The following is a 24,945-nucleotide window of genomic DNA, read 5'->3' on the forward strand; positions in this document are numbered from 1 at the left end:
ACACAATGATTGAACTGTCATCACAAAATGACAGCAAGGACTTCATTCAGAAATACCTAAGTCCATCTCCTAGAGAAGCAACTCATTGAATGTGTTGGTTGGTTGGTTTGTTATTAACCTAATAGGTATAAATATAATCATGTTCTTAGTAATTGCTCTACTGAATTAGAGTCTCAGCTCTATGGCAGATTCACATATTTCATGAAATGCCTTTTTTTCTTTAAAAAGTAACTAGATCAGATTATCTACCATTTTTCTTTTTGTCCGGGTACCGCAGTTAGAAGGAGTTTCAGTCTGCATTAGGTTGGAGTTTCTTTCTTGGTTGGCACAACTACAACATGGGAGTCTAGTTCGGTGATTAGTTACCAACAGATTTTAATTTCTCATTACTCCAGACACCATCCTGTCAAACCGCCTTTTATGCTGACAGGCACAAAATCACTAGTAGGTGGTGTTGGAAGATGAAGCTCATGGGCACAATGGAAGAGTCAAGCACATCATCCAAAAATCTCATTGTTGTTTAATTTGGCCATGTTTTGTCATCACTGTGTTTTATATATGTGCTATATTAGCTGAAAAAATAATCCCAGTTTAAAAACAAAACAAATCCAACAACCACCCCAAACCAATGGGGAAAAGGATAGAAAATTCAGTGTCGTTGGTGCCCTGTCTGCCAAATCATAGTCACACTCTCTCCAGGTGTATCAACAATATTACATGTCCCCTTACCCTTAAAACTTGTCTCCCTTTGTTTTTCTTCATGGATTTTTTAACTTCTGAACACAATACGTTATGAAAAATTCGAACAACAGGAAAAGATCTGAGCATATGTAAGTTTGCAAGCAAATATTCTTTCGAGTTTCAGGTCTGTCTTCAGTATAGAAAGAGGCAGAGAAGGTAGATAGATAAATAGGAGAGGGCATAGATATTCCTTTAGGACTTGTGTAAATGATATCACTTGAAATCTCAAAGAAATACCAAAATAAAACAATTACATCTTTTCTCGATACTGACCAATCATGCAATTAAAAAGTATAATGAATATATAATACCTCTTGAGTTTTGAATTCCATCAGTTTGAGTATGCTTAGTGAGTGTAAATAAGAATTTATTAGTTTTAACATGTGGTTGTAAAACAGTCTACATCCGAAGAAATGTACTGTTATGGGTTGTTATTGCAATTATTCTTAGCGGTCTTTTAGAGGTATTGTTCCTGATTCTGAAGGAAAATATGAAAGTTGCCATTTGCTAATATTTCTCTGGTTTTAAAAATTACACCATTTATTTTATTAGTAGTGCAAGAATAAGTTTAACTTACATGCATTTCTGTGCTGTACTCAAAGTAAGTTCACACAGATAGTAAGATCTTCATTATGAAGATTTATGTTTGTGAGGGTCACTTTACAAATGTTTTCTCCACATTCTCTACCAACAGCTGAATAAAAGCTTAGTAGCAAACAGTAAATGATTTTAAAATAAGTGACTTTAAGGAGTTTAAATGTAAAAGTTCAGATAATGGAAAGTGGTGTCACTTCTGCTCTCAGATGCTTGAATTTGTTTGTATTAAAATCTAAACCTGTATGGAAACTTTAGCATTGACAAAAACATGGTGTGGTTTGAATTTTTTTTTTTTTTTTAATTTAAATGTAGATCTTACTCTCAACTGAATATTTAACAGTCTTTTGGGTGAGGCTTATGGGTTCGAAATTGCACTTCTATGAATTGAAGCATCCCATCTTTGACACCTTCTATCCTGTTCCCCTTTCTTTGCTATTTTTTAACTTACTGCAACAGATGAGGGGTTCTTAAACCATCTGTTAACCTTTTTTTCCCCATTTTTTTCAAACATGTAGAGTCGCTCAAGGCAAGAAGACCCAGAGCAAGCTAGACTGAAACAAAAAGCAAAGGAGGTAAGCAGAGCTAGAGATCATTACACTTGACATTTCAAGGCTTGAACATATTAATTTTTTATGCCTTGCTACTTGTATATCGTTAATAAAAATCTGACTAAAAACTTTTTAGGATGTATTTGTTGCTTTGCCTTTGATCTTAATGTTTGCAAACTAATACATTAATACATGTGAAGCCTAAGGAGATTTTATAAGAGAATATTTCCATACATTACATTTTCATTTCCATTTTAGGTAGCTGTAGCTTTTGTTGGCTTGTTGATGACAGCAGCACTAGATTTTGGTGGAAAATATATGCCTTTGTCTTTTTGTAAAATGTCACTTTCTTAGAAATGTGCTGCTTAACAGTTTTGTTCTGGTAAGAGTCTTTCAAGTAATGGAATTGCCAGTCATTTTCTCTATAGTGTGGCTCAGTGGACTATTGACTCATCAGTTGAAATTACAATAATCTAAAAATTATAAAATAATTTCGGATGAAGTTTGGATATGTTATTTTGGAGTAACAATTTGTGAACTACCGAGTACCTTAGTTTGTTGTAAACGAGAGTGGCTCTCCTTTGCGTATGGCATTTCATGGCTTAGGATTGGGTTGTAACTTAAATCAGTTGGAAAGACTAAAATATCTATTAATTGAAAGTCATTCCTTTTTTAAAAAATTAGCAACCTGATTTGCAGCAAACTGATGCTTGTCTCTAGCCAGCCTCTTTGGATATGTGCATTGGAAGGTAATAATTATACATCAGAAGGTAATATATTCAGAAAACTGCATATAACAAGTTATTTTGTATTGACCTGTTCTTCCTGTTTTGTTTCCCTGTTGGCAGTATTCTATCATTCCGTTAGCTATACAGATTTTATATACATAACAGTAAAAAAAAATCCAAGTACACGGTTGATTCTTATTTGTCTTTTTTTCCGTTAAGTGTTTACGTAGTAAGATTTGCTGAAATGAGTTCTTGTAAACATTAGACCAGGCCTTAGTGTCTCCAGAGTTGGGTTTGTCAAGCAAATATTCATATGGAATAGATTAATCGAGTTATTTGGCAGGAAAAGGCACAGGATTTTAATACTACTAGAGTGTAGTATGTAGCCAGTGTATGCAAAGGAAGAATCAGATTTGTGAAAATAATTGACAGCAGGCAAAACTTGCTGTTGAGCTGAGAACTAAAACTACTGTGTTGCTGGAAGTGGAAGCAAGCTAGAAATAAATGCATTTCGTGCTGCCACAATATTTGCATTCATTGTCATTCTTTTTTGGCCATTGGAAACTTGAGGATGCAGAAGTAAACATCAGGGCTAGTAAAAACACATTTTCTAGTAGTAAGAGTGAAGTAGTGGTTCTCCTTATGGCTTTGACAGAAGACTTGCACTCCAGCCAGTGCTGTTGCTTTTGGTGTAGCTGCAGGACGACTTCTCCCTCTATGAAAATTCGGGTTGTCCGTATGAGCTGTGTGTCTTACCCACTAGAGGGAGTGACGCTGTGCTGACATGTCAATGAAAGTGTATGAAATCTATTCTGAGTAATGGTGATGGTGCTTTTAGTAAAGACGTAGCAAATATTTTAGTGGTAACCTAATTAAAAATGTTTAGATCAAACTGGTGTGTGATTTTAAAGTAGTGGTGTTCCTGGATATGATAACACGTTTCAGTAAATGCAGAATTACTACTACATTTACTGTTTGAGTGCTGCACCCTGTTCTTTTGTACATTAGCCCTGCCCTTTTTCCCACCCTTCTAATGAAAGTCTGTAATTTACTGGTGCTGTGCCTCTCTCTGAAGTTGAATTCATTCTACATTTTTGAAACCATAAGAAATATAAGCATGTCTCTGTTTTTAGTAATTAGGGTTCTAAAGCTCTTTTTGAACTGTTTTAAAGACTTTTAGGTAAAATATTAGAATATATTTAATAAAAACATATTATTTTGCATTAACTTTTGCAAGGGGGAGTGGTGAAGTGGAACTGGCAAGATTTTGGTTTAATATTGTTCATATTTTTTTCTGCATCAGATACCAAATAAATGCTAACATCTCAAATTGGCACTGCCAAAATAAAAAAATAACCCATTTTATTGTATAAAAGATCTATTACAGAATCACAGAACGGTTAGGGTTGGATAGAGTGTCATTGGCATGGCTTTATGATTTGAAATGAAAAGTTTTGAGACAACTTCTACAACAATGTCAAAATTTCAAGACTTCACTTCCAGCTGGGCTACTCTTAAGTGACCCATAACTGAGAGAGAAATTGGGTTTCTTCCAGGTTTTGTATAAGCTGATGAATATAATACTGTCAGCTTTGATACTAAGCTGGATTTGAAGGTGTGTTTCCACAATTTCCATGTCTTGAACATTGCCTGAAGACCGTTGTTGCTCAGATATTCTTATGGCCAGCAGTTAAGCGGCTACAAGGTAGTGCTTTAAAAAGCATAAGAGGGCATCCAAGAAACCTGCAGCATTTTTAGCTTGTGTTACTTGTTTAATGATATGAGTGTCAGACAGTTTATTTTTTCATATCAGCATGGAAAGCACTCTAGAAAGCATTGTCTTGGAATGTAAAATAAAGGTACCAACACAGGGATAATAGGATGAAGAGGGAAGAAAGAAGACTAGCAAAGGGTATTTGTTCCAAAACATTCTCCTTTATGGGTTTTTGTTAGTCTTTCATTCCATAATGCTCTGGTTTTCTTCCTAATTTAAGAAGAAAAAAAATTAGTTCCATTTCTTTCACAGAACTTCTACCATTAAGAAGTCCCCTCCCTGCTTATTGGTGTCTTCAAGGAAATGTACAGGGAGATTACTATGTCCTTTGAACACATTTAAAAATGAATTTGGTAAGGTGAAGATTCTTTCATATTTTGTTCTGTAACTCCATCTTACTCCATTTATTAGCCAGTCTTCAAACCACTCTGCATATTGTTTAAACCACAGAGGCATAAATCAAGTTTAATGGCATTTAAATACTTACCAAAACAAACAGAAGGTCCATCTACCTGTGGTCTTATTGCAGAGACCAGATAGAACAGTCAGGTTTCATTCACACACAGACAAGCACTGTTTTAGTGAAGTCAGTGCACACCCACTCTTATTTCAGTTTGATTGACTTATTTTGCTTTAGCATTAACCTGTTTCAAATGGACTTGACTGAAAGCAGTAGGAGAATGTGCCTGTGGGGTTTATATTGCTTAAAACTCTCCATTTACTTTCACACTTTTAAATTGGTGCAGCTTTTTGTCAGTGGACATTATACAATTGTTTTAATGGTAAATCTATTTAATAAACTAGTGAAAAATATTTTCCATTGAGATTAGTTCAGAGAAAAATGTGGCTATTCACCTGTTACTTCTTACATTGTTTTGTAATGTAAATTCTGAAATGTTTGACTCAGTAAAACTTAATGTAAGAAATAACATAATTTGTGAGCAGTGTTTACTTAATAGTGCTTGATTAAAGCTTGAAAAAAAAAAAAGGTTTTAGAAAATACACTGATTTAGCTTTCCAACGAAGCATGGAAAGTCACAAAAAAAGAAATTGTGAGTTCTCTATTTTCTATTAAAAAGGTTCATTAAGTAGGACATAAACCAGGCCATATAACTGATAGCAGGAATAGATCGAGATTAGGAATAATTGAGTCAACACCTAGTAATTAATAATAGAAATTATTTAAAAGAAAGGGAAGGTAAGATCCTAAATATCCTTTCTGTCATGGATATTTTTGTACATATTCAGTGTCTGTTGGCTAAAAATCTTTTAATTTAAAAGTCAAATAGCTAAGTTTGATCCTAAAAGATTAACTTGGTTAAAACCTTTGGGTCATCACTAACCAAGAATATTGCATAATAATAAAAACTCAAACCAGACACCATAAATGTCTGGGCATGTATCCAGGACCTAGATCAGTTGAGATAACACTCGGTTGAATCCGCTCTCAGATGTACTCGGCCATGCCAGGGAAATCTCAGGTTTCGAGGGCAGCCAGAAGCTGGACGAAGCCCTTTCCCAGCGCTAGGTGTGTAAGCAGGTTGGTGATGTGGCCGCCACGCTGGCCGGGGGCTCTGGGAGCAGCCGCTTCCCGCACCAGCAGAGCTGGGACAGGTTCTTCCCACAGTCCCAGCAGGAGCTGATCCCCCTGCAGCACGGGGCTGACCCCCAGCTTGGGACTGTCACCCTGGCTGCAGTGGCTTCTGGAACAAGAGCCTGCCTTGGCTAGGTTTTACATTTTGAACTTTATCCTTTTCTGGGTTATGTGCACAAAAAATCTGGACTGCTAGCAGATAGTGTTCTCTAAGAAGCCATAGAATCCTTCTCTTACTTAAAAATAATAATGAAAAGTGTACATCACGTGATGTATATCTTCTGTGGCTCTCACACTGCCTTAGAAATTTTAAATCCCACATAAAAGGAGAATTACTGAAAAGCAGAATTACTGAAACTCCAGTGTCATATGTTTAACAAGTAGATTATTAAAACAATTTTAGTCTAAATAATTTCTTGTCACCATATTCATATTTATCAACTCAGTAGGAGTGGTTTCTTTTAAGATATTTAAATAATACTTTACTTCAGTTATCCCTGTTCTTATAAGGCATTACTGAAAATGAAAAGCCAATGAAAATGATTTTGTTTGGTTTACGTTTTAGTCACCTTTTTATCGAAACCAAAGTCCTTAAAGGTTGTACTAGTAATGCAGTATCTCTTGTGATAAGTCTAAAGAAGTTTTCTATTTTATCATGCCTGACATAAAAATACTGATTCAAAAGCAACAATCTTATCTTAGAAAGGTTTCTTATAAAACATTCCACTGAGAAATGGAGCACTTGCACAGAAATAAGTTTAAATTAAATTTCCACTTAGCTCTCTAACCCATCTGAGGGTCAGTCGGTGGAAAGAACGAAAAGCTGGGGATATGATACCTGAAGTAATGACAGTGCAACATTTAGGCAATAACAGTTCCTCAGAACTGAGTTGCTTCATCGTTTTCTGCATCAGGTTACCACTGCTATGGCTGTGATGCAGAAGGAGCGCAAGCATTTTTGTCAATGCACGTAAGAGGTCAGATAACAGTCACTTGTTTACCCTTTCCCGTTACCACAGGTCTGTTGTTTGTACACAGAAAAATGCTTCAGAAGAATGCCCGGACTATTCTGGTGCTAAGCCCATGAACACTGCCATGGATTTCGCTTTAGAGTACAAGGGTTTCCTCAAGTTATAAAGTTGTTGCAGTGACTCCAAATGTTAGTATTGAAGTTGCATCTCAGAGAAGCAGTTCTATCTGTTATCAGTCAAAAAAACCCTTTCATGAAAATCCTGGTGTGTTATCAAGCTTACTGCTTTTATGTTAGCTGTATTTTTTTTTTTCAGTACATATTACTTTAGATGTACAGATATATTATGTTAACAGTCACAAATTCTGATAACTGGAGTTGATTATGAACTCCTGGGAAGGATATTTGCATATGCAAATACTGCTGCTGAAGAGACAAGAACATCTATAACCAGTAATAAGTTTATTCCATATGAATTTCAGTGTGTAGATCTTCAAAATTTCACATTCGTTTAAAGACAATGGGTTTTGCCAAAAAAATTCCTGTGTTTTCAAGAATAAGGTGTTACCCTGCTGTGAATTCTACAAGTCATAAAGAACTTCAGGCAATGGTATTCTTGCTATTCAGCAGAACTTTTTGCATATCTCTTTGTAAAATTGAAGACCATGACACTTCCAACCTGATTTCCTGTGCTTAGAGCGCAAGTGGTGGCAGTTGTTTGGCCGGACACGAAGTGTGGTGCTCTCCTTCTGTACAGGGTCGTAAAACTGGATAATTGACAAAAAAAGGGATCAAAGGAATGGCCATAATAGTTTTCCAACTGGGTCAATTTGTTTTATTCCTGCTTAAGTGAAATGCATATTGATTAGAGTTGAAGCAAGGGCTGGCTTTTTTGGTCTTCTCTCTTACCCAAGCGTGACCCAAGATTACTTAGTTAGTCTAGCAGAAATCAAAATCGAATCAAATCCTGTCCAACATAATGATTTCCTTCTACAAAATCATGTTGGTGGAGTTCCAGAGCGATGCATGATTTTAGTGTACAGACACTGTCTAGTTTAGTTAACAAGAATGCTTATTTTTTGTGAATAACTGTTGCTTTTAGCATTCTAAAAGCAAATACTGTTTTACTGATACGTGAGCTAAATACAGAGCCTTTCCTAAGTAACAAGCTACTGTATACTTGATATATCTTTATAATATAAGAACACTCTTTTTATGTTTGTTTATACTTGCTATGTAGAAAATAAATTCTTAAAACTTCGTTTGCTCCCTCACTAGAGTTACATAAAAATTGAATGCACTGTGTGAGAAGGATCATTAGTATCGTATCAAAGTGTTGTTTTACCTCATGAAGAGCTGTGTCAGATTCGTGAGGATTTGTATGTTGGGTGTTTATAAGCACAGATGAGTGAGGTTGCACACCTTGGAGAATGGGGGCTAACGCAAACCAAAATGATGTGAGAAAGGAAAAGAACAGGAAAGCAAGTTGTCCAGTCACGCGTCCTTCGTTGTTTAGCTGATGTCTCGCGTCAGCGTAGAAGTGAGACTAGAAGAGGAATTTGAAAGATAGCAGCCTTCAAGTTAACACAGCAGTGCAATTTCCTTAGATTGTGTATGATAAATATATTTGTATTGATGCAATCTGCTGTTTGAGACATTAACAGCTATGTGCACAAATAATATATAGTAGTTCTCTTACCTTGCTACCAAAAGGTTCCCATGTAGCACTCTGAGAATTTGGAGACAAGAAACAAGTAAGAGTTGTATACATTTGTCAAAGTTGGCTTTTCTTTTTGAGATTCTTACTTGTTTTCTCACCTCTCTAAACAAATTTTTAAGTGTGTGCGCTAATTTTCAAATAAAACTAGTGAGAAAGACTTGAGATTCATTTTCAAATTAGAGTTTAGCTCTGTTGTGAAATATATCTGATTTGTGTTTGAATATCTCCAAAAGAGCAATACCTGTAACAAATTCTGCTCTACTTAATGGATTTCATTTTTTAAAAAAGCTGAAAAGGAGGCAGGGAGGAGAAATCCATCCGTCTTCCAGATTCCATACACACCAGTGGAGTCCTGCCTATTGAGACTGTTATAACAAGTAGTTTCTCATTATAAAGCAACAGGACTACTTAAATATGAATTTCCAGAACCTGAGTTTAGATTGGTATAAGCTTTTTGTAAAGAATTTTTGAAGTGCTGTTCTGAATCTTGCCAAAATACTCCTGTGTGAACTTTCTCTTGTAAAATGAATTCTCTGAAGGTGGTGTCGGACTTTTCCATTGCAGGAAAGTGCATTTTCAGCCCTTTAGATCCCCTGTGGTTTTCCTTCCGTGTCGGTAGGAATAACCAGTGCTACTGCTTTTGGATTTTGAAGCACTGCTAAACAAGTGGAGGGTGGCAGCCCCTTGTTCTAATCACTTTTGGGTGCCCAGACAACAGACCTCAGTGAAGAGATAAGGGAACTGTTTTCTTCCACCTTGCCGTGTGAGATTTGCGATAAGGATGGTTTGGCTTTGCCTCTCCTGAGCGTTGACAATTGCATCCAGTGGTTCTGCAAGAGGCAGTGGGGAATGTGTGCAATGGCACGCACTTTACCAAAGGATTTAAAAATTATTTTTATATATGTAAATAGGTACACATACAGATATATATACATATATCAGATCAATTTCTGCAAGGAAGACATCAAGAATAAATTTCCAGTTCTCCTGATTTGTTGCTCTGGTACAGCAAAAAAAAAAAAAAAAAAAAATTTAAAAAAATATTCTTTTTTTTGGAGCAAGCCATGAACATGGAAAAATCACAGAACTGTTTTATCTGGACACTGCAACAGATTTACTCCCTGCTGATCTGGCAAAATAATAGTGCTTTAGACTTTGGAATATGATTGCCTGTTTAATAAGTAGAGGGCAGCAAATGTCAGCTGTGTCTGCTTGTCAGAAACTGAGGAGGTTGCTTGGACAACAATCTAAATGATTATTTAGATGTTTTGGTCCCTTAGTCAAGCCTGCCCTGCAATATAGGAGCTTGCAAGGAGAGGTCAAGGTGTACTTAGGCTTCAGCCCGCAGGGCAAGTTTTCCCCCATCCTCTGTACGCACATGGGTTTCCTGCTCCAAAATAAACCCGAATGAGGGCTTTAATTCTGCCGCTGAGCTAACATGTTTGTAAGCCCTGTTTGGCAGCCTCGGAGTGCCGGAGGCAGCTCACAGCTGCCAGCTTTCATCTGCCCCCGGTTCCTCCGGGCGCTCCGCGTCACATGCTGTAACCTGAGGGGACCGAGACGCACCTACTAAATCTTCTGTTCCTCTGCCCACTCAGTCCGGGCGCTGCACATCGCACCGGCAGCAGGCAGCTGGCCATCGGCGCTCAGCTGCAGCCCTCCTGCTGATGAATCTTCACCCTCTTCTTTGTGCGAGACCCCCACACAAAGATCTACCCCGGTACCTACATCTCCTTCCCGGCTCTAGTCTGGAAGGATATTTGCATGTTCTGTCATCTTACAATGGCAGGACCTCGTTTGAAATGCATGCATTTCACTGCATTTCGTAAAATCGTAAAATCTGTCATCTGTTTCTAGCCTGTTAGCGGAAGATGAAAGAGTTCATGGGAGCAGAGTTAAAGCTGAAGTTGGAATCGTAGTAAAATTTTTAAAAGAGTAATTTAAAACTTCCTTGCCAGCACATTTTTGAGAGAGCTGATGTATGTGCGTGCAATACTTTTGTGTGTGTCCACGTAATTTATAAGATACACAGGACATTAATTTGCACAGCTGTCTTGAAGGATATTATATTTAGCAGGTTGTAAAATCAGATACAAAGAAACCATCTGATTCTGCAAATCTGCTTTGTAAAGGTATGCTATCATTTTCCTACAAGGTTTGTCAGCATCTCCTGCCTGCCTGTGCTGGGATGTGACAATTTATGTACTTACATAGGTATGTATTTATTGCAGAGTAAAGTGAAGGTTAGCTTTGTTATAATTTTCAGGTAGTTTATTGTGGCAGAGTTTTAAAGAATATTTAATGCAGTTAACAGTAGGGTAAAAAGTGTCAGTTTTGACTTAATAAATACTAAACATTTCTGTCTGTAGCTAGGTTATATGTATACTCTTCTCCTAAACTACAAGCCAGGTGGCTGGTCAGTGACGTGTAGAGGTCATGAAATGTGTGTTAGCATCTATTTCCTATTTTTAGTTTAGTCTCGTCATCAAAAATACCTTTGTGTCAGCCTGTGAGAGAGTCTCCCCATAGTTACATCATCTTAGTTGAATAATGAGGTGCTGGTCAACATACCCTGAAAAAGTAGTTCCCCTCTAGTAACAGTAATTTTTCGAATAAATAAAATGTATTATTGCCACTCACAATGTAAATGGTATGCTTGTTTTTCCCTCAAGTATGGCTTTACTAAAGTTAGATATGATTATCACTAAAATGTAAGCACTTGAAAGGTAGTGCTGTATTTTTAACGTTATTAGGCAGTTGAGTAATGATTCGTAAGGCTTTTGTTTTCATTTAGTGTTGAAAATTGCTGCTGAATTAACTTCTAGTTTTCTATGGAAATGATCAGAAATATGAATGGGATTTTCTGGAATGGGAAAGAATGTTATATAGTTGTGCTGACAAGTGTCTGTACTCTGAGGTGTTACAGCTTCCTTAAAACCGATATCTCAGTATCCGTAGGATTGAAGTGAAGCAAATTGAAAAACAGTGTGATGCAATTGCAGTTCATAGGTTTATTGACTCTGCACAGCCATGCGAAAATCAAAATAAGCAATCTGAAGTACAGAGTAGGCTTCCTTACACTTCTGTGTCCTTTCCCTTTGCAAATGGTAAATCTATTTATATTCAGAAGAGAGATTTATTTTCTTGAAACAGAAATAACACTGTGTAGATTTCTGAAAATTTCTCTTTATCTTTTGACATACTATCAGGCTTTTAAAGGGCTTTTCATCCCATATGGCCAAAAGTCGTATTCACATGTCAAGGTGCATGAAAATCTATTAATTTCCCAAAAACTGAGAATAACTTAAAAAAACACCCTATCCTGAAAGAAGTGCTCATATCTGGCAAACACATCAGATGAGTCAAGTAAGCTTTAGGAAGGTATCAAATAAATACAATGGGAAATTAGGCTGAAGATAAACACTGAACTCAGGTGTTAATTGTGTACAGGAAGATGGGAGAGAGGGAGAATTTTCACTTGAGAAGAAACACAATAGAAGTGAGACTGGAACAGAGCACATTTTAATGAGAAATAGGATAATTTCATCTATTTGTTTTCAAAATCTATGTTTAAATTCAGGAAAAGTTTGATATATGTTTTTATAAGGAGCCCTTAGTCTTGAGGCAGCCCAGCACTTTGTGGCTTTCGTGGCCATCTGCCAGCTCTGGAGAGGTGAGATAGGTCCTCCAGTAGAATCTATAGGGATATTTGCCGGTTTACTATGACAGGTAATAATTAAGAAGGTTATTGAATACACATTACTACTTCACTGTATATGCTGCTGTTTAATTAAGCAAAACTCTTTCAGCTTCCTGTTTTGAGGAAGAGTAAATTCAGTATTCATCAAAATTGTTCTCTCTTTTAGTAATGGTCTGTAATTAGAAGTTGCTAGTTTTTCCTTCTGAAGCAATATGTTCAGGGAATCCATCGTTTACTCAAGTATGTCAGTAAACATAAATGTGGGATGATTTTTTTCCACTCGAAGAATATAAATTGTTTGCATCTTTTAGCTATTTTACCTTTTTAATGATCTAGGTGACCACAAGATTGGTCACTCTGGAGGATAGACCTCCAGCTTGTATGGAAAATATTGAAAAAACATGCAGCTACTCTAGCAAACACTATAAATTTCTCTAATTTAGTCTCAGGTTGAAAACTTGTGCCTTATTTTAGGATGCAAAAGTTGAACTATGCTCTGGATTATACTACAGATGTCACCTCTCTGAGGAGAAAGGTAACTTCAGGTCACGAGAGTCTCTCTGGCATGCTTTTCTGAGACGAGTTGTTAATCCCAGTTTTGTCAATGCTTAATCTCAGTAATTTGCATAGAGATAAAATAGACTCCACTATTGAGCTGACCTTGTGTTGTGTGCAATCATGGTGCTCAGTAGAAGGTGCTGGGGTTTTGGTAATACATGATAGCGTTCTGTTCTGTGTTTTTTGATCTTTTGGTATAGAGCAATTATAATGCCTATTTAAATAGCTTGTACATTATGCTATCTAAAATGCATCTGTTTCTTAAATTAATCAGTTGATGATTCCGGGAACAATACAATTTCAGTGATCTGCTCAGCTGTACAAAAGAGAAAAAATCATAAATGTACATTTCATAAATATCCTCGGGTAATTTTAACTGAGGCATTAAAAATAATTCCTGAGTAAAAAATGCTCATCTGTCCATCTATCTGTGTGGAGAGATTATTTCTGGTTAGTACTGAAATTTGAAAAATAAACCTCCTAAATCTGATTCCCAACATTTGGGAATGCGGAGGACACGCGGCAGACTGGGTGGCAAATATGAGAATGATCTGACTGGTTTGTCTCAGGGATTTTTATTTTTGCCCTATTTCCCCTTAGTGCATTTCTCCTCCTGTCACTTTTTAAATGTGCATTCCTCATATTTAAAATATTATAAATTGAATTCTTCTCTGTCACACTATTGTAACTCTGGAGTAACTCTACTGATATCAGTAGGAGCATCCAAAACAAACAGGATTTGTCCCTCTGGTATTAGATATAATCTCATATCAAAACATTTCCTGTGGACAATTATGATTTATTGTTGTCAGCTACATTTAACATTGTTACTTAAACGCCAAATAATTTTGTAATTATATCTACAAAATAATCTGTGTTTATGTATACTATGTATTTGAAAATCAACTAAAAATTTTGTGATTTTGCATTAATCCATGGTTTTGCATATTTAGGATATATTTCCAATCTCCTCACTTTCATTTTAAGATGCAAAGAAAAACGTCAATCTTTTTAATGCACCAAACTGTTTTCTTTTTGCAGTAGTTTCACATTTAATTACAGCTGTCTTTGATAATAAATTGTGTGCCAGAGTTTGCAATATATTTTATAAAGCCAAGTCCTTTGGTGAGTTGGTTACTGAAACAATAAGCGTTTGTGACAGGTTGTTTGCTGAATACTTCCTATGTGCATATGGCAGATCATAGTTCAGTTGTTAGCAGATTATCCATTGTGCCTTGATGTTAAAAGAGGATCCTTTCCAGGCTGTGTTTAAAGCTGTTCTGCACTGTCCTAAGAATGGTTACATTGAGTGCGATCTAAGAGAAGTTAGGGAAAGTTCACATGTACTAAGAAGGGGAAAAAAAGAACACAGCAAATAGCTTGTAGTGATTTTGGCTTTCTGCTCATGATCTCTGGTAGTATTTATTGTGTGCTTTTCCACTGGATTTCTAACTGCTTTGAAACAGTTAATGAGTTCTGTAACGGAACATCATCAAATATTCTTCAAATTTATAGCCAGAAAAGAACCTTTAAAGACATGTTGAACCAGTATTACTTAGGGATCAGTATGTTAATCCCATATTTTTTAAAACTGGACTGGTCAGAAAAGTGAGGTGTTTTTAAGACATCGATATTTTGAACATCAATTTTAGAACATAAGGAAATTTTACCCTATTAGAAGCGGAAAGTCAGAAATACTTGTTTTCAAGATTGTGAGGACGAGGAACCTGTAATGAGGGGATAATCTGTAGCTTTCCTCACTTATTATAATGTGCCAAGGAATAAAGAGCAAAGAATATAGTGGAGTTTTTCTGTGAAGAATTAGATTCTGCTGTTGGTGACACACATTTTAGACTTCTAATATGTTGAAGGATCATTAAGATCTAAATGAAAGGTTCAATTTGTAACAAATTGGTAACTAATTAAACCCCCATGTGTTGTTTCGGAGATGGGGAGAGTATTTTTGGGAAAAGCATAGGGAAGACTGAAAGATTTAAAATATTTTACTTGAAAAGATGGATGTAAGGAGGTACATTTTAGATAATGTCACTTCCTTTTTAATGCAAATCTGATTCTTTGATTATTCACTTTTTATTTATCCTTAGACAAAATTTAGAAATTATTACATATTGACAATGTAGGCATTTTTATAATGCAATAATAATAGTGCAACTATTGCACTCATTTCATCTGTTGGTGAAAAATCATTTAAAGAAAAAATAATTTTGAATAGAATTAATCAAGGGATTCTTAAAGTGCTAAGCTTAATGTAACTGCAGTTCTTTAAAGCAGAAAAACAAGAGAGAAAACAAATAATGCCCCTTAAAAGCAGATGCTTATTCATGGAGGATAGCTACTCTTTGATTTTGGAGAGGTGGTGTGACTTGCAGTTGGAAATCTTGATTTATTGTGTCGTTATTTATATCTGCCATAAATGAAGAATAAGCATAAAACATGAAAAGGGACATTAGATATTACACTAGTTCTCTTACTTTTTGTATTTTATTTACATGAAATATACATTTTTTTAATGGTGTGTTGCTGTGCCTTTTGTTGACCGTATCTGTACGCCAGGTCTGTCTGCTTGTTTCCATTGGCTTGTCATGTTCACTAATTAGGGAACTGCTGCATGATTCACCTTGTTAATTAGAGGGACTTGCACACAAAGGCCCTTCGGGCAGTGCGAAAGAAGAGCCTAGCACTAGTGCCCTGAGAAAGCTACAGCCTGTGAAGTAATTCTTCTCATCTACCTTCTATTTTTTATTTGAAATGAATAAATCATTGAGATTTTCCTTGTGGAGTGAGAATGCAAGAATTCACATCTTTGTAAGATGTAAATTATATGTGATCAATAGAAGGGGATGACTACTGTATTGTACTTACAAGATTCCCTAATTTACTACTTGTCAGTGTATGAAAAATTGCTTGAAATATTTTGTCCCCACACTGTGGTATGTTGTTCCCTTGATCTGCAGAAGAAATGAGCAGTAGCGGGTTTGCCATACTTAAATCTAAAATAGGAAAGATGTAGATTATTTAAATTTTGAGCTTGTTTTGCATGCCCAGTGGAACTCTGATTTTGCAAGTGAACCCCCAGTACTATCCTCACGACTTTTAAGGGGAGAAGAAGGTGGGTGTCTGGGTATTTTCGTTCCCGATATCGCTCTGCCTCAAATCCCACTTTTGAAAAGAGTGGCATACTTGCTATATTGTATATTCTTTGGTTGAGTATAGTTTCAGAATAGATTAAATTTTTTTTTTGTCATGTCTCTTAGACTTGATCAAACCTCAATCCAGGCTGCAAAAAAAGGATATTGCATTAGAAGTGCACAACCAGTTTCTACACTACACATTTCCCATCTGCTATATGACACTTCAGAAATACACTTCAATGCCATTCTCTCTAACTATTTGATTAAAGTTACTTATTACAGCCAAATGATTTTTTAGTAGATTGCTACATTTGCCTTATTTCCTCAGATGAGGCTGGCAGTTTCAAGATGCAGCTTTCCCATGAGAATGGTAGAGCACTGGCATCAAAATCTGGGCATTTTCTTTTGTAATAATGTACTTAATAAAGCCTCTTAGCAGAATTTCTGATTAACTAGTATTTTAAATGCACTTAATTTCTGCTATTCTGTTTTGTGGTAATGCATATAGGCAGAGAAATTTTTCTAAAAAAATAGAAATATTTATTTTGAAAAATGAGGAAAGCGCTTCAGACTGACTTGAGATTTTTATGGTATGACTTACTGTTGCTCTTCACTTCCACGAAGCCGAGCTCTTCCTGCGTACCTCAGTCTTCAGTTGACTTCAGTGATATACTAAGAACATACTTTTCCCGTGTTTTTCATACAGTTCTGGTGTACTGGTTCTTAATTATTTCAGATTTCAAGTTTGTGCCAGAGATGGAATAGAAATAAAAGCAGCAAAAGGCCGTGCTATGCTATCCAAACTTGTGATGCACAGAGAACATAGCGCAAACAAAATTCTTGATCGGAGTCTCTTAGTACTAACACCAAGTTGTAGCAGACATGGACGGTTTTTTCACTGTCCAAGTAGCTGTTGTATTATTAGGATACAATGAGAGATTCTTTAAAAGGTACTTTCAAAAATGTTTATTTCGGAGATACTTCAGCATCTGAAAAACAGAGCAATTGATTGGTGTTCCAAGAGAACCTTTAGCAGTGTGTCACAGTGGGCAGCATCGCCTCGGGGCTACTGCCTGCGCTCCAGCTGCCAGCCCGGGGAGCTGACAGAAAGCTTGGTTGGGAGGTTCATCTGAGCCTTGTATTTTCCAGTGCCTGATTTTGAACAAGCAAAGCTTATTTCCTGCCTTCTCTTAGTTGAGTTAGTTCCCATTATCCCCCTGTTTCTGTCAGGCCTCTCAAACTAAAGCCACAGCTCAACAAGCTCGCTGCTCTTTGTGACTCTAGTCTGTGACTCTGGGCATGACTGTCATCCGTACAGGTTTTCCCTGTGTTTTATATTCCCATAATCTTATTAAGGCATCAGTTTTGGAGGCCTCACATAGTATCTGGCTTCAGGGGGAAAAAAGAATATCCTAGAAATGTCGGGAGGATAGTAAACCCCGACTTAGATTAACACAGGACCTGGGAAAAGCTCTGAACCAGTCTTTCTCACCAGCGCCCAAGAGTGGGGATATTCCTCTGTTGCTTGCACCTGAATTCACAAGCCTGTGAATAAGCCATCAAGATTTTTGGCTGATATTCTTACCAGTCATATTTACACTGTTATGAGTATGTTTGTTTCCTTCAAAGAACAGTTTGAGAAGATTTGTAGTGGTCCATTGTTGTGCTGCTCCAAAGTAAAATTAAGACAAATAACAAAAAATAAAGTAACACTTCTTAGGGAAATTCTTCCAGAAGTTTTTCTGATCCTACAAGAAGTAAGTTACCAGCATCTCAAAAACTTGCCAGCTCCGTTAGCGCTGATCCTGCCAGTCGTCTGTGCCTCAGAAACCATTTGCTCAAGTGACCTGTGTTTCGATCAGCAAATCTACCAAGCACCATTATGAGACCTGAAAAATATCAAGGCTTAAAATAGGGGTGTCTCCAGCTTAGTATGGAAGAGCCTGGAACTGGTGCTACTGGAGAGAAGTTGTTCGAGCAATAGTGTAACCAAAACCAGACAAAATGTGCTGGAGCCCCAACAACAGTTTTTGAAGAATGAAGAAATGTAATGATTGAGGTTACTGGAAGGGCAAAGAAAACCCCTCATTGTTATAGAACTGTTTCACAGGAATTTGAGGGATATCTTTCAAAAAAACAAAAAAAAAAAAGAAAAAAAACCAAACCAAAAACCACACGCACACACACATACCAAAAAAACCCCAAAACCACAAAAACCCCAAAAAACAAACAAATAAACAAAACCCACCAAAAAACCCAACCAAACACAACTAATTATTATACATCGTATACTATAGATAGGAATATGTAGCTTAAGAGATGCTTGGAGAGTTGCAGAAGTAAATGGTTTTAAGTTAAAATAGTGCATTGTATTTGGAAAATCAGAAAGGCAACCAACCAAGAATATACAGAATTAACAAAAATAAGTTCATAGATACCCATAAAGAGCATTCGTTGATTAAAGGGACTAGTGGGATGTGGAGAACATCAAACTATTTAGGGAACAAAATAGTACTAGAGACAAAGTATGTTAAAAAATTACAACACTTTTAAAAATCACTCTCAAAATTGATTTTTTTTTTTTGATGAGCAATGAGTAATCTTTTAGGGAGACTTCCAAGAAAATTAAACCTATGAGTATGAATATATATGAATCAGTTCAGACAGTATGTGGTCTTGAGTAGGAAGGAGATAAAATTGTAGTTTACTGATAATTATTTTTAAAATTACATGAGTAGTAAGGAGATAAAATTGTAGTTTACTGATAATTATTTTTAAAATTGCATTTAACTAGGTAACGTACATGATTTTAGAAAATTACAATTAAGAGATTTCTTCAGGGAAAAAATGAAAGGCAGGATGCACCTGACATTTTCTGCGTTGGAAGTTTGACATATATTGTGTTGAAAGTAATAGGGCAAATGTTAATGGAAATTTTGAGTAAACTTCTAAGCCAAAATGAAATTAGATGTAATAAACATAAATGTGTATTGTAAGAAAGACGCTTGGTCAAAAGTACCACAGTTAAGGTTCCAGAACTGTATTCAGACGCTCATTATTTTGAGCAACATTCATCTTGGGGGCTGAAATGTTCCCAGCTTAGTCTTTGCCTGGGGTGATTTTTTTTCAAACACTATGCAGTAATTTTTGACTGTTGTTAAAAGTGTGTGGAAAAGAAAAAAAGCAGGAAAAGAGAAAAAACCCAGCATACACACAGCTTTTCCAGTAAAGTAAGATCTCGATCTCCTTCAAATAGATGTACAGCTGTTGCAGGTGATGGCTGGAGCTTTCACTGAGCTGTGGTGGAACAGTTGTGGAGAAGTGGCATCCAGCTTCGTATTGAAGAAAATGAGAGAGAATTTGGCAGAACCGTGAATGTTTAGAAGTCTCACAGAACATGTTTGGTGGATGATTTGCTATTACACACATGAAACCTCTCTGGTATTGCATTATTGCAGTGCCACTTCTAAACTTTAGCTACTTGGGGCCGGTTTCTTACTAGTCAGGTGCAATTGCAATAGAGGTTCTGCTGACCTTTAGAGACTGATAACGCAAAGGGAGGCAGAAGCATCGCACGGACGTTCTGCAAACGTTACCTGTTTTTCAAGACTCTCTCTGAAGTTCACTGATGTACTGATTTTTCTTTATCATTGTCCTGGACTTGTTGAGGTTACTGCCGGCATTTTTAATGAGTTTCATTTTTTAATTGCACCTTCTGCTGTGGACATCTCAGGACATGTGTAATGGTTCTGCATTTCAGGCTCTCCGCAGCAAAAAAGATGTTTTTCCAGGGGGTGTAATCACTGTCTGAGACTGACAGATATATGTTGCAGAACCATCAATTAAGACAACCTTTTTCCCAGCATATGACCCTGTTATCAGGAATTAAACCATCCATCGCAAACAGAATTAGGAGGGATCTCCTTTGATGCCTATTGGCCAGAAATCAATGCTTAAATCATTGTTTATATGATCTTGCTTTCATCAAACATTTCTGCCATTTAGTGCTCTCCGTTGCCAGTGTCCTGTCCGGGGTTCATTCCTGGCTGTCTTGATTCTTGATTGCAGTTTACAGTCTGTCGATATTTATAGCTTCTGTTGTGCTGTTAGCCTCTCTCTGTCCTCTTTTCTTCTTGGGCGATTATTCTGAACTATGTTGGGAATCAAGAGTAGCCAAACTGTAGTTCTTTGTGGGCTGAGTTGGCTCTGTGACTACAGAAACTTACTTTTACAACTCAGCTTCTCTTCCCTTATCAAATCTTATATTGACAGTATTTAAACATACCTGACTACTTCCTCAAGCTCTTCCTCCTTCTTTTTCTTCACAATCATCTCTGTCATTGGGTTATTTTCCTTCCAGGCCGAAAAACATACCCGATTTCTGCCTGTAGGTAGAGAAGCACCTCCTTGAGCTTTCTCTCTCTCATGTGATCCCACTCCCTCGGCTCCCTTTTATTTTTGAAAGTGTTTATGTGTAGACTTGAATTGTTAGAGTTCAAGTCATCCTCCTACTTTCTGATCACATTGAAGGGAATTTCTCCTGGTGCAGTCCTTAGGAGCTACAGCTCAGGTCCTTTTTCCATCTACATCTCTGCTTTAAACAAAGCTAATTTCAGTTTGCCGAGGTTTTACCCTCCATTTGGAGCACATTTCACCTTCCTTTCAAGATGGTTTTTGCTCACATTTTTGACCAATTCGTGTCTTTCCGAGGAGTAGTGCTGTGCCTCGTTTGCTGTTTGCCATTCCCTTTTCCTGGGGATCCAAGTGAGCAAGATTCACTGGGATGTTTGCACAGCTATGTGATAACAGACTTCTGTTTCTTGTGGGAGATTCACTTTTGTGCTCACTGAAGAGCAATAATTCTCTGTCAACAGTATAGATCACAGCCACTACCAGGCTATTTCATTTTCTGGGTTGGAGAAGGTGTTTTACTTGAGATTGTGGGTGTTTATACCAAGCATCCAGCGTTTGTTTTACAGTTGTCTTTCCAGACCAAATTCATACCTTGAACCAATCCATAGAATTTATTCCTCTAGCCCTAACTTCTTTGAATATACTCTTGCTTTAGTTGATCTTGTAGAAAAGTGGAAAACAATCTTTACTGTTCTCTGGGGTTATTATAATGCTAGTTAGAGTAATAGGGGGATATAGGGGGGATATAGTTGTTAAAGAAAATTAATCCATACTTGTCTGTGAAATTGGTGCTTTCTTCCAGCTGCACAGACTGCCACAACTGTCGGTGGAAGTAGGAATCTAAGAAGAGCATATATTCACACCATATATTTATTAATATCTCAGTGGCTGTTCTCACAATGGCTTGTAGTGCAGAAAAGGCTTAAAGTGAAAAAGGGTTAAGGTAAATGCTTTGTTTCTGTTGCAAAATTATTTACAAAACATGCCATGAATAAGTGTATTATTGGTTTTTGGAGATTATTAAATCTGATTTTAAGATCTAGTGTTGATACTTCAGATAGACATATGGCTGTCTTCCTTGTGGCATATGGCTTGTGGCACTTCTTTCTGAAATACCTAAATGTATCCTAACAAATAATGATCTAAGGAAAACAAACTAGAACTTGAGAATATCTGTTGTTAGCTTTATTAAAGTAGTGAAGTAGTGTTCTTTCTGTGGTTTTAATGTATTGCTACCGTCACAAAGAAGAAAATTTCATTGTGTGAAATAATATTGGTGCTGAATTCTTACACTGTACTTTTCATCCAAGGGATCTCCTTATGTTAAAGTTGTCATTAAGTGATGGAATACCTCTCAGTAGGTAAATGGCATGCTAAAAATAAATTGTAATCAGATAAGGAGCAAGGAACAGCATCTCATTTGTAAGCATTTTTCTTGTACAATATATTGGAATATTTGTCTGTATTTTGGATAAATATTTTGACTTTCAAAAAAGTTAATTGTTGATTAGTATGGTTCCGAATGAAGCATTGCTTTCTTCCCAGAGGGCAGAAATTTTAATATACTATTGATAATTATATCCATATTAATTGTGATGAAGGCAAGTTAAAGAATGATATTGCATCAGCAGTCCAATATGAAAATGAGAGTGTGAATGAATGCGGCTATCAAATGGTTGCATCTTGTTGGCTGATGTAGTGAGTTAGATTAATTTCTGCTAAATCATGTTAATGAACAGGAAATTTATTTATTTTGCCAGGTTTATAAACAGGTGCTTCATTTGTTTAAATATCCAGAAATTATTAACTGGCTTAGTTAGAGGATAAACTGTATTGTAATAACAGGCTGCTTTCCTATTTTAAAATATAATTGATCATGTAAAGTAAGAAACTTAAGTAGCTTTAATTTCACAGGTACTTTTATATATCTATGAGTATAGAATCATAGAACCATTTTGGTTGGAAGAGACCTTCAAGATCGAGTCCAGCCATAACCCAACCCTGACACTAAACCACGTCCCTAAGAACCTCATCTACATGTCTTTTAAACCCCTCCAGGAATGGTGACTCCACCAGTGCCCTGGGCAGCCTGTTCCAATGCCCCACAACCCCTTCCGTGAAAAAATATTTCCTATTATCCAATCTGAACCTTCCCTGGTGCAACTTGAGGCCATTTCCTCATGTCCCATCACTTGCTACTTGGGAGAAGAGACCAACACCGTCTATGCTCCGACCTCCTTTCAGGCTGTTGTAGACAGCGATAAGGTCTCCCCTCAGCTCCTGTTCTCCAGGCTGAACAGCCCCGGCTCCGTCAACCGCTCCTCATCAGACTTGTGCTCCAGGCCCCTCCCCAGCTTCATCACCTCCTTTGCACTCTCTCCAGCACCTCCAGTAATTTCAGAACATTGAAGATAGCTACATTTTATTCACGTTATTCTTAGCACTGAGAATTCAGAGGGCGATAACTTTGGAACTATGTACACAAAACTGGTTGCAAAGTAATTTCCACTTGATGTAGAGAGTACAGTTCCAGAGTGTACTGGGGAAAAAAGCCTCCACGGGTCAGGGTCGTGCATTTGGCATCTGCTGGTACAAGAGGTACATCTTAAAAGTAATCTCTGTTGACACCAAAGCAGAGTAATTAAATCTGCGTTAATTACACAACTCCCACAAAACTGTTCAGCTATTCCAAAGCTGCAATAAACATATCAGGTTTTATGACTATTAAAAATAGTTCATATCTCTATGGCATTCATATTGAATAAGATGTTAGCAGCCACATTGCATGTGTAAATATCTTTATGAAAGGTGTAGTGTCCCTTTCTTTTGAACCAAAGCCAAGATTGCCTTTTTTCTTTTTCTTTTTTTTTTTTTTTAAGAAAGATTATGATTTGGGATAACATTTTTGATGAAGTGTCAGATGATGAGTAGGAAAGAGATTTGGTACAGATAATCTGACATAGGGCATGAGAAAACAGAAGATAGTTGGAATGGGGTATGAAGAAGCCAACAATGGTGGTTAGTTTGCTCCGGGATGTCAAATAACACCCAGGAATCTTGTCAAAGTCGTGCTAGTAAGTATCCATAAACTGCTAAGATGTTTTATTGTAAGCAAATTGATAGTTAATAGTAAATACGCAAAGATGTTCCCTTAAGCCATCTGAAGCACGCTAACCACGGCAAGATTAATGCCTCTGGTAATCAGCATCAGGATCATAATTATTTTGATTATTCTTAAATGTAATTTTATGATCTCTGCCTTCAGATGAACTTTTTTTTTAATATCATCGGTGATAAATAATTTTTAAAAGAGTGATAAGAATTTGTGTGATTTAGTCTCAATCAAGTATTTCAGCACTTCAGTTGTTATTTTATAAAACATCAGGATACTGTGATGTTACTGATGTTGCATGTGTGTTTGATGTATTTGAAATGTTTTGACCAACATTCATGAATGTTTACATAAGCAGGTTGTTCTAGGCTAACACGTTTGTCAAAAATTAGTATGTGATATCAAGAACTATCTTTAGCTCTTCTTACTGAATAAAAAAGAAAGGATGAAGAACCTGAGGAATAAACAAGTGCAAACTCTTCTGCAGACTCTTGAACCTATTCCATGTTTGTGTGGTAAAACAGCACCAAACACTTGGCAGGTTTTGAAGTGAGGGCTGGATTTGTCCCACTGTGTGAAATTTAGAGAAATGGCGTGTTTTGCTTTACAGTTTGAATGTGCAAAAATAAAAAATAGACTGAACTACAGTTCTTAGAGCAACTTTTCAGAGGCGCTATGTGCTTACAGTGCAGGTTGATGCAATGACTGTATATTGCAGTACATGCAGTACAAAGGGCCAAGTAAGTATTAGCTAGTGTTGGTTTGAAAATGGTGATTTTGGATAAGATGCTCGTATGATAATGTTTGCATGATACCATTATCTATCAGACTGTATTTCTGACCTGCACCTCCCAGGAAATGAATACTGACTCCAGTGCAAAATTTCTTATTCTGTGAAGCCATCCACTTTACAACTTGGGCTGAGATCACTCTAAGCCAGTTGGCCCTCGCTTAAATATTCATCAGACTTCTGATAATTGTGATAACCCTTATAGGCTGGCAAGCATGGCAAATTAGCAAAAAGATGATTGATCTTTTTTTATATGCAGTTTTATCTTCAACCTTTCCTGGATATATGTTATACTATAGTAATAATTTCTTCTCTAAGGTATTTGCCAGTATCTAGATTTGCACATCTATTTACAGTTGCCTTGAAGCCTCATAATTACAATACAGCTGAAATGTCCATTTTCTTTCCCTGACTACAAATAGGGATCAATCGAATTTTAAATGACTGCTTACGGGCTAGCTTCCGATCATGACCTTTGTAAATGATTAGAGCTCACCACTGTTGCTATCTACCTTGAAAGGGTAAGCGGGCAGGTCTGTCTAACTGGC

At 36.7% G+C, this 24,945-nt stretch overlaps 1 protein-coding gene across 1 annotated transcript in view; it reads left to right on the top strand.

The window, feature by feature from the left end:
• LOC135991989 (transcription initiation factor TFIID subunit 4-like) overlaps window positions 1–24,945 on the top strand; it is a 142,748-nt gene that overhangs the window by 72,977 nt on the left and 44,826 nt on the right. The window contains exon 13 of the mRNA XM_065640890.1: window positions 1,854–1,910. Within this exon, the coding sequence (XP_065496962.1) occupies window positions 1,854–1,910 (57 nt within the window). The remainder of the gene's footprint in view (window positions 1–1,853; window positions 1,911–24,945) is intronic.

Source organism: Caloenas nicobarica, chromosome 9 (assembly GCF_036013445.1).
Source record: "Caloenas nicobarica isolate bCalNic1 chromosome 9, bCalNic1.hap1, whole genome shotgun sequence".
NCBI lineage: Eukaryota > Metazoa > Chordata > Aves > Columbiformes > Columbidae > Caloenas > Caloenas nicobarica.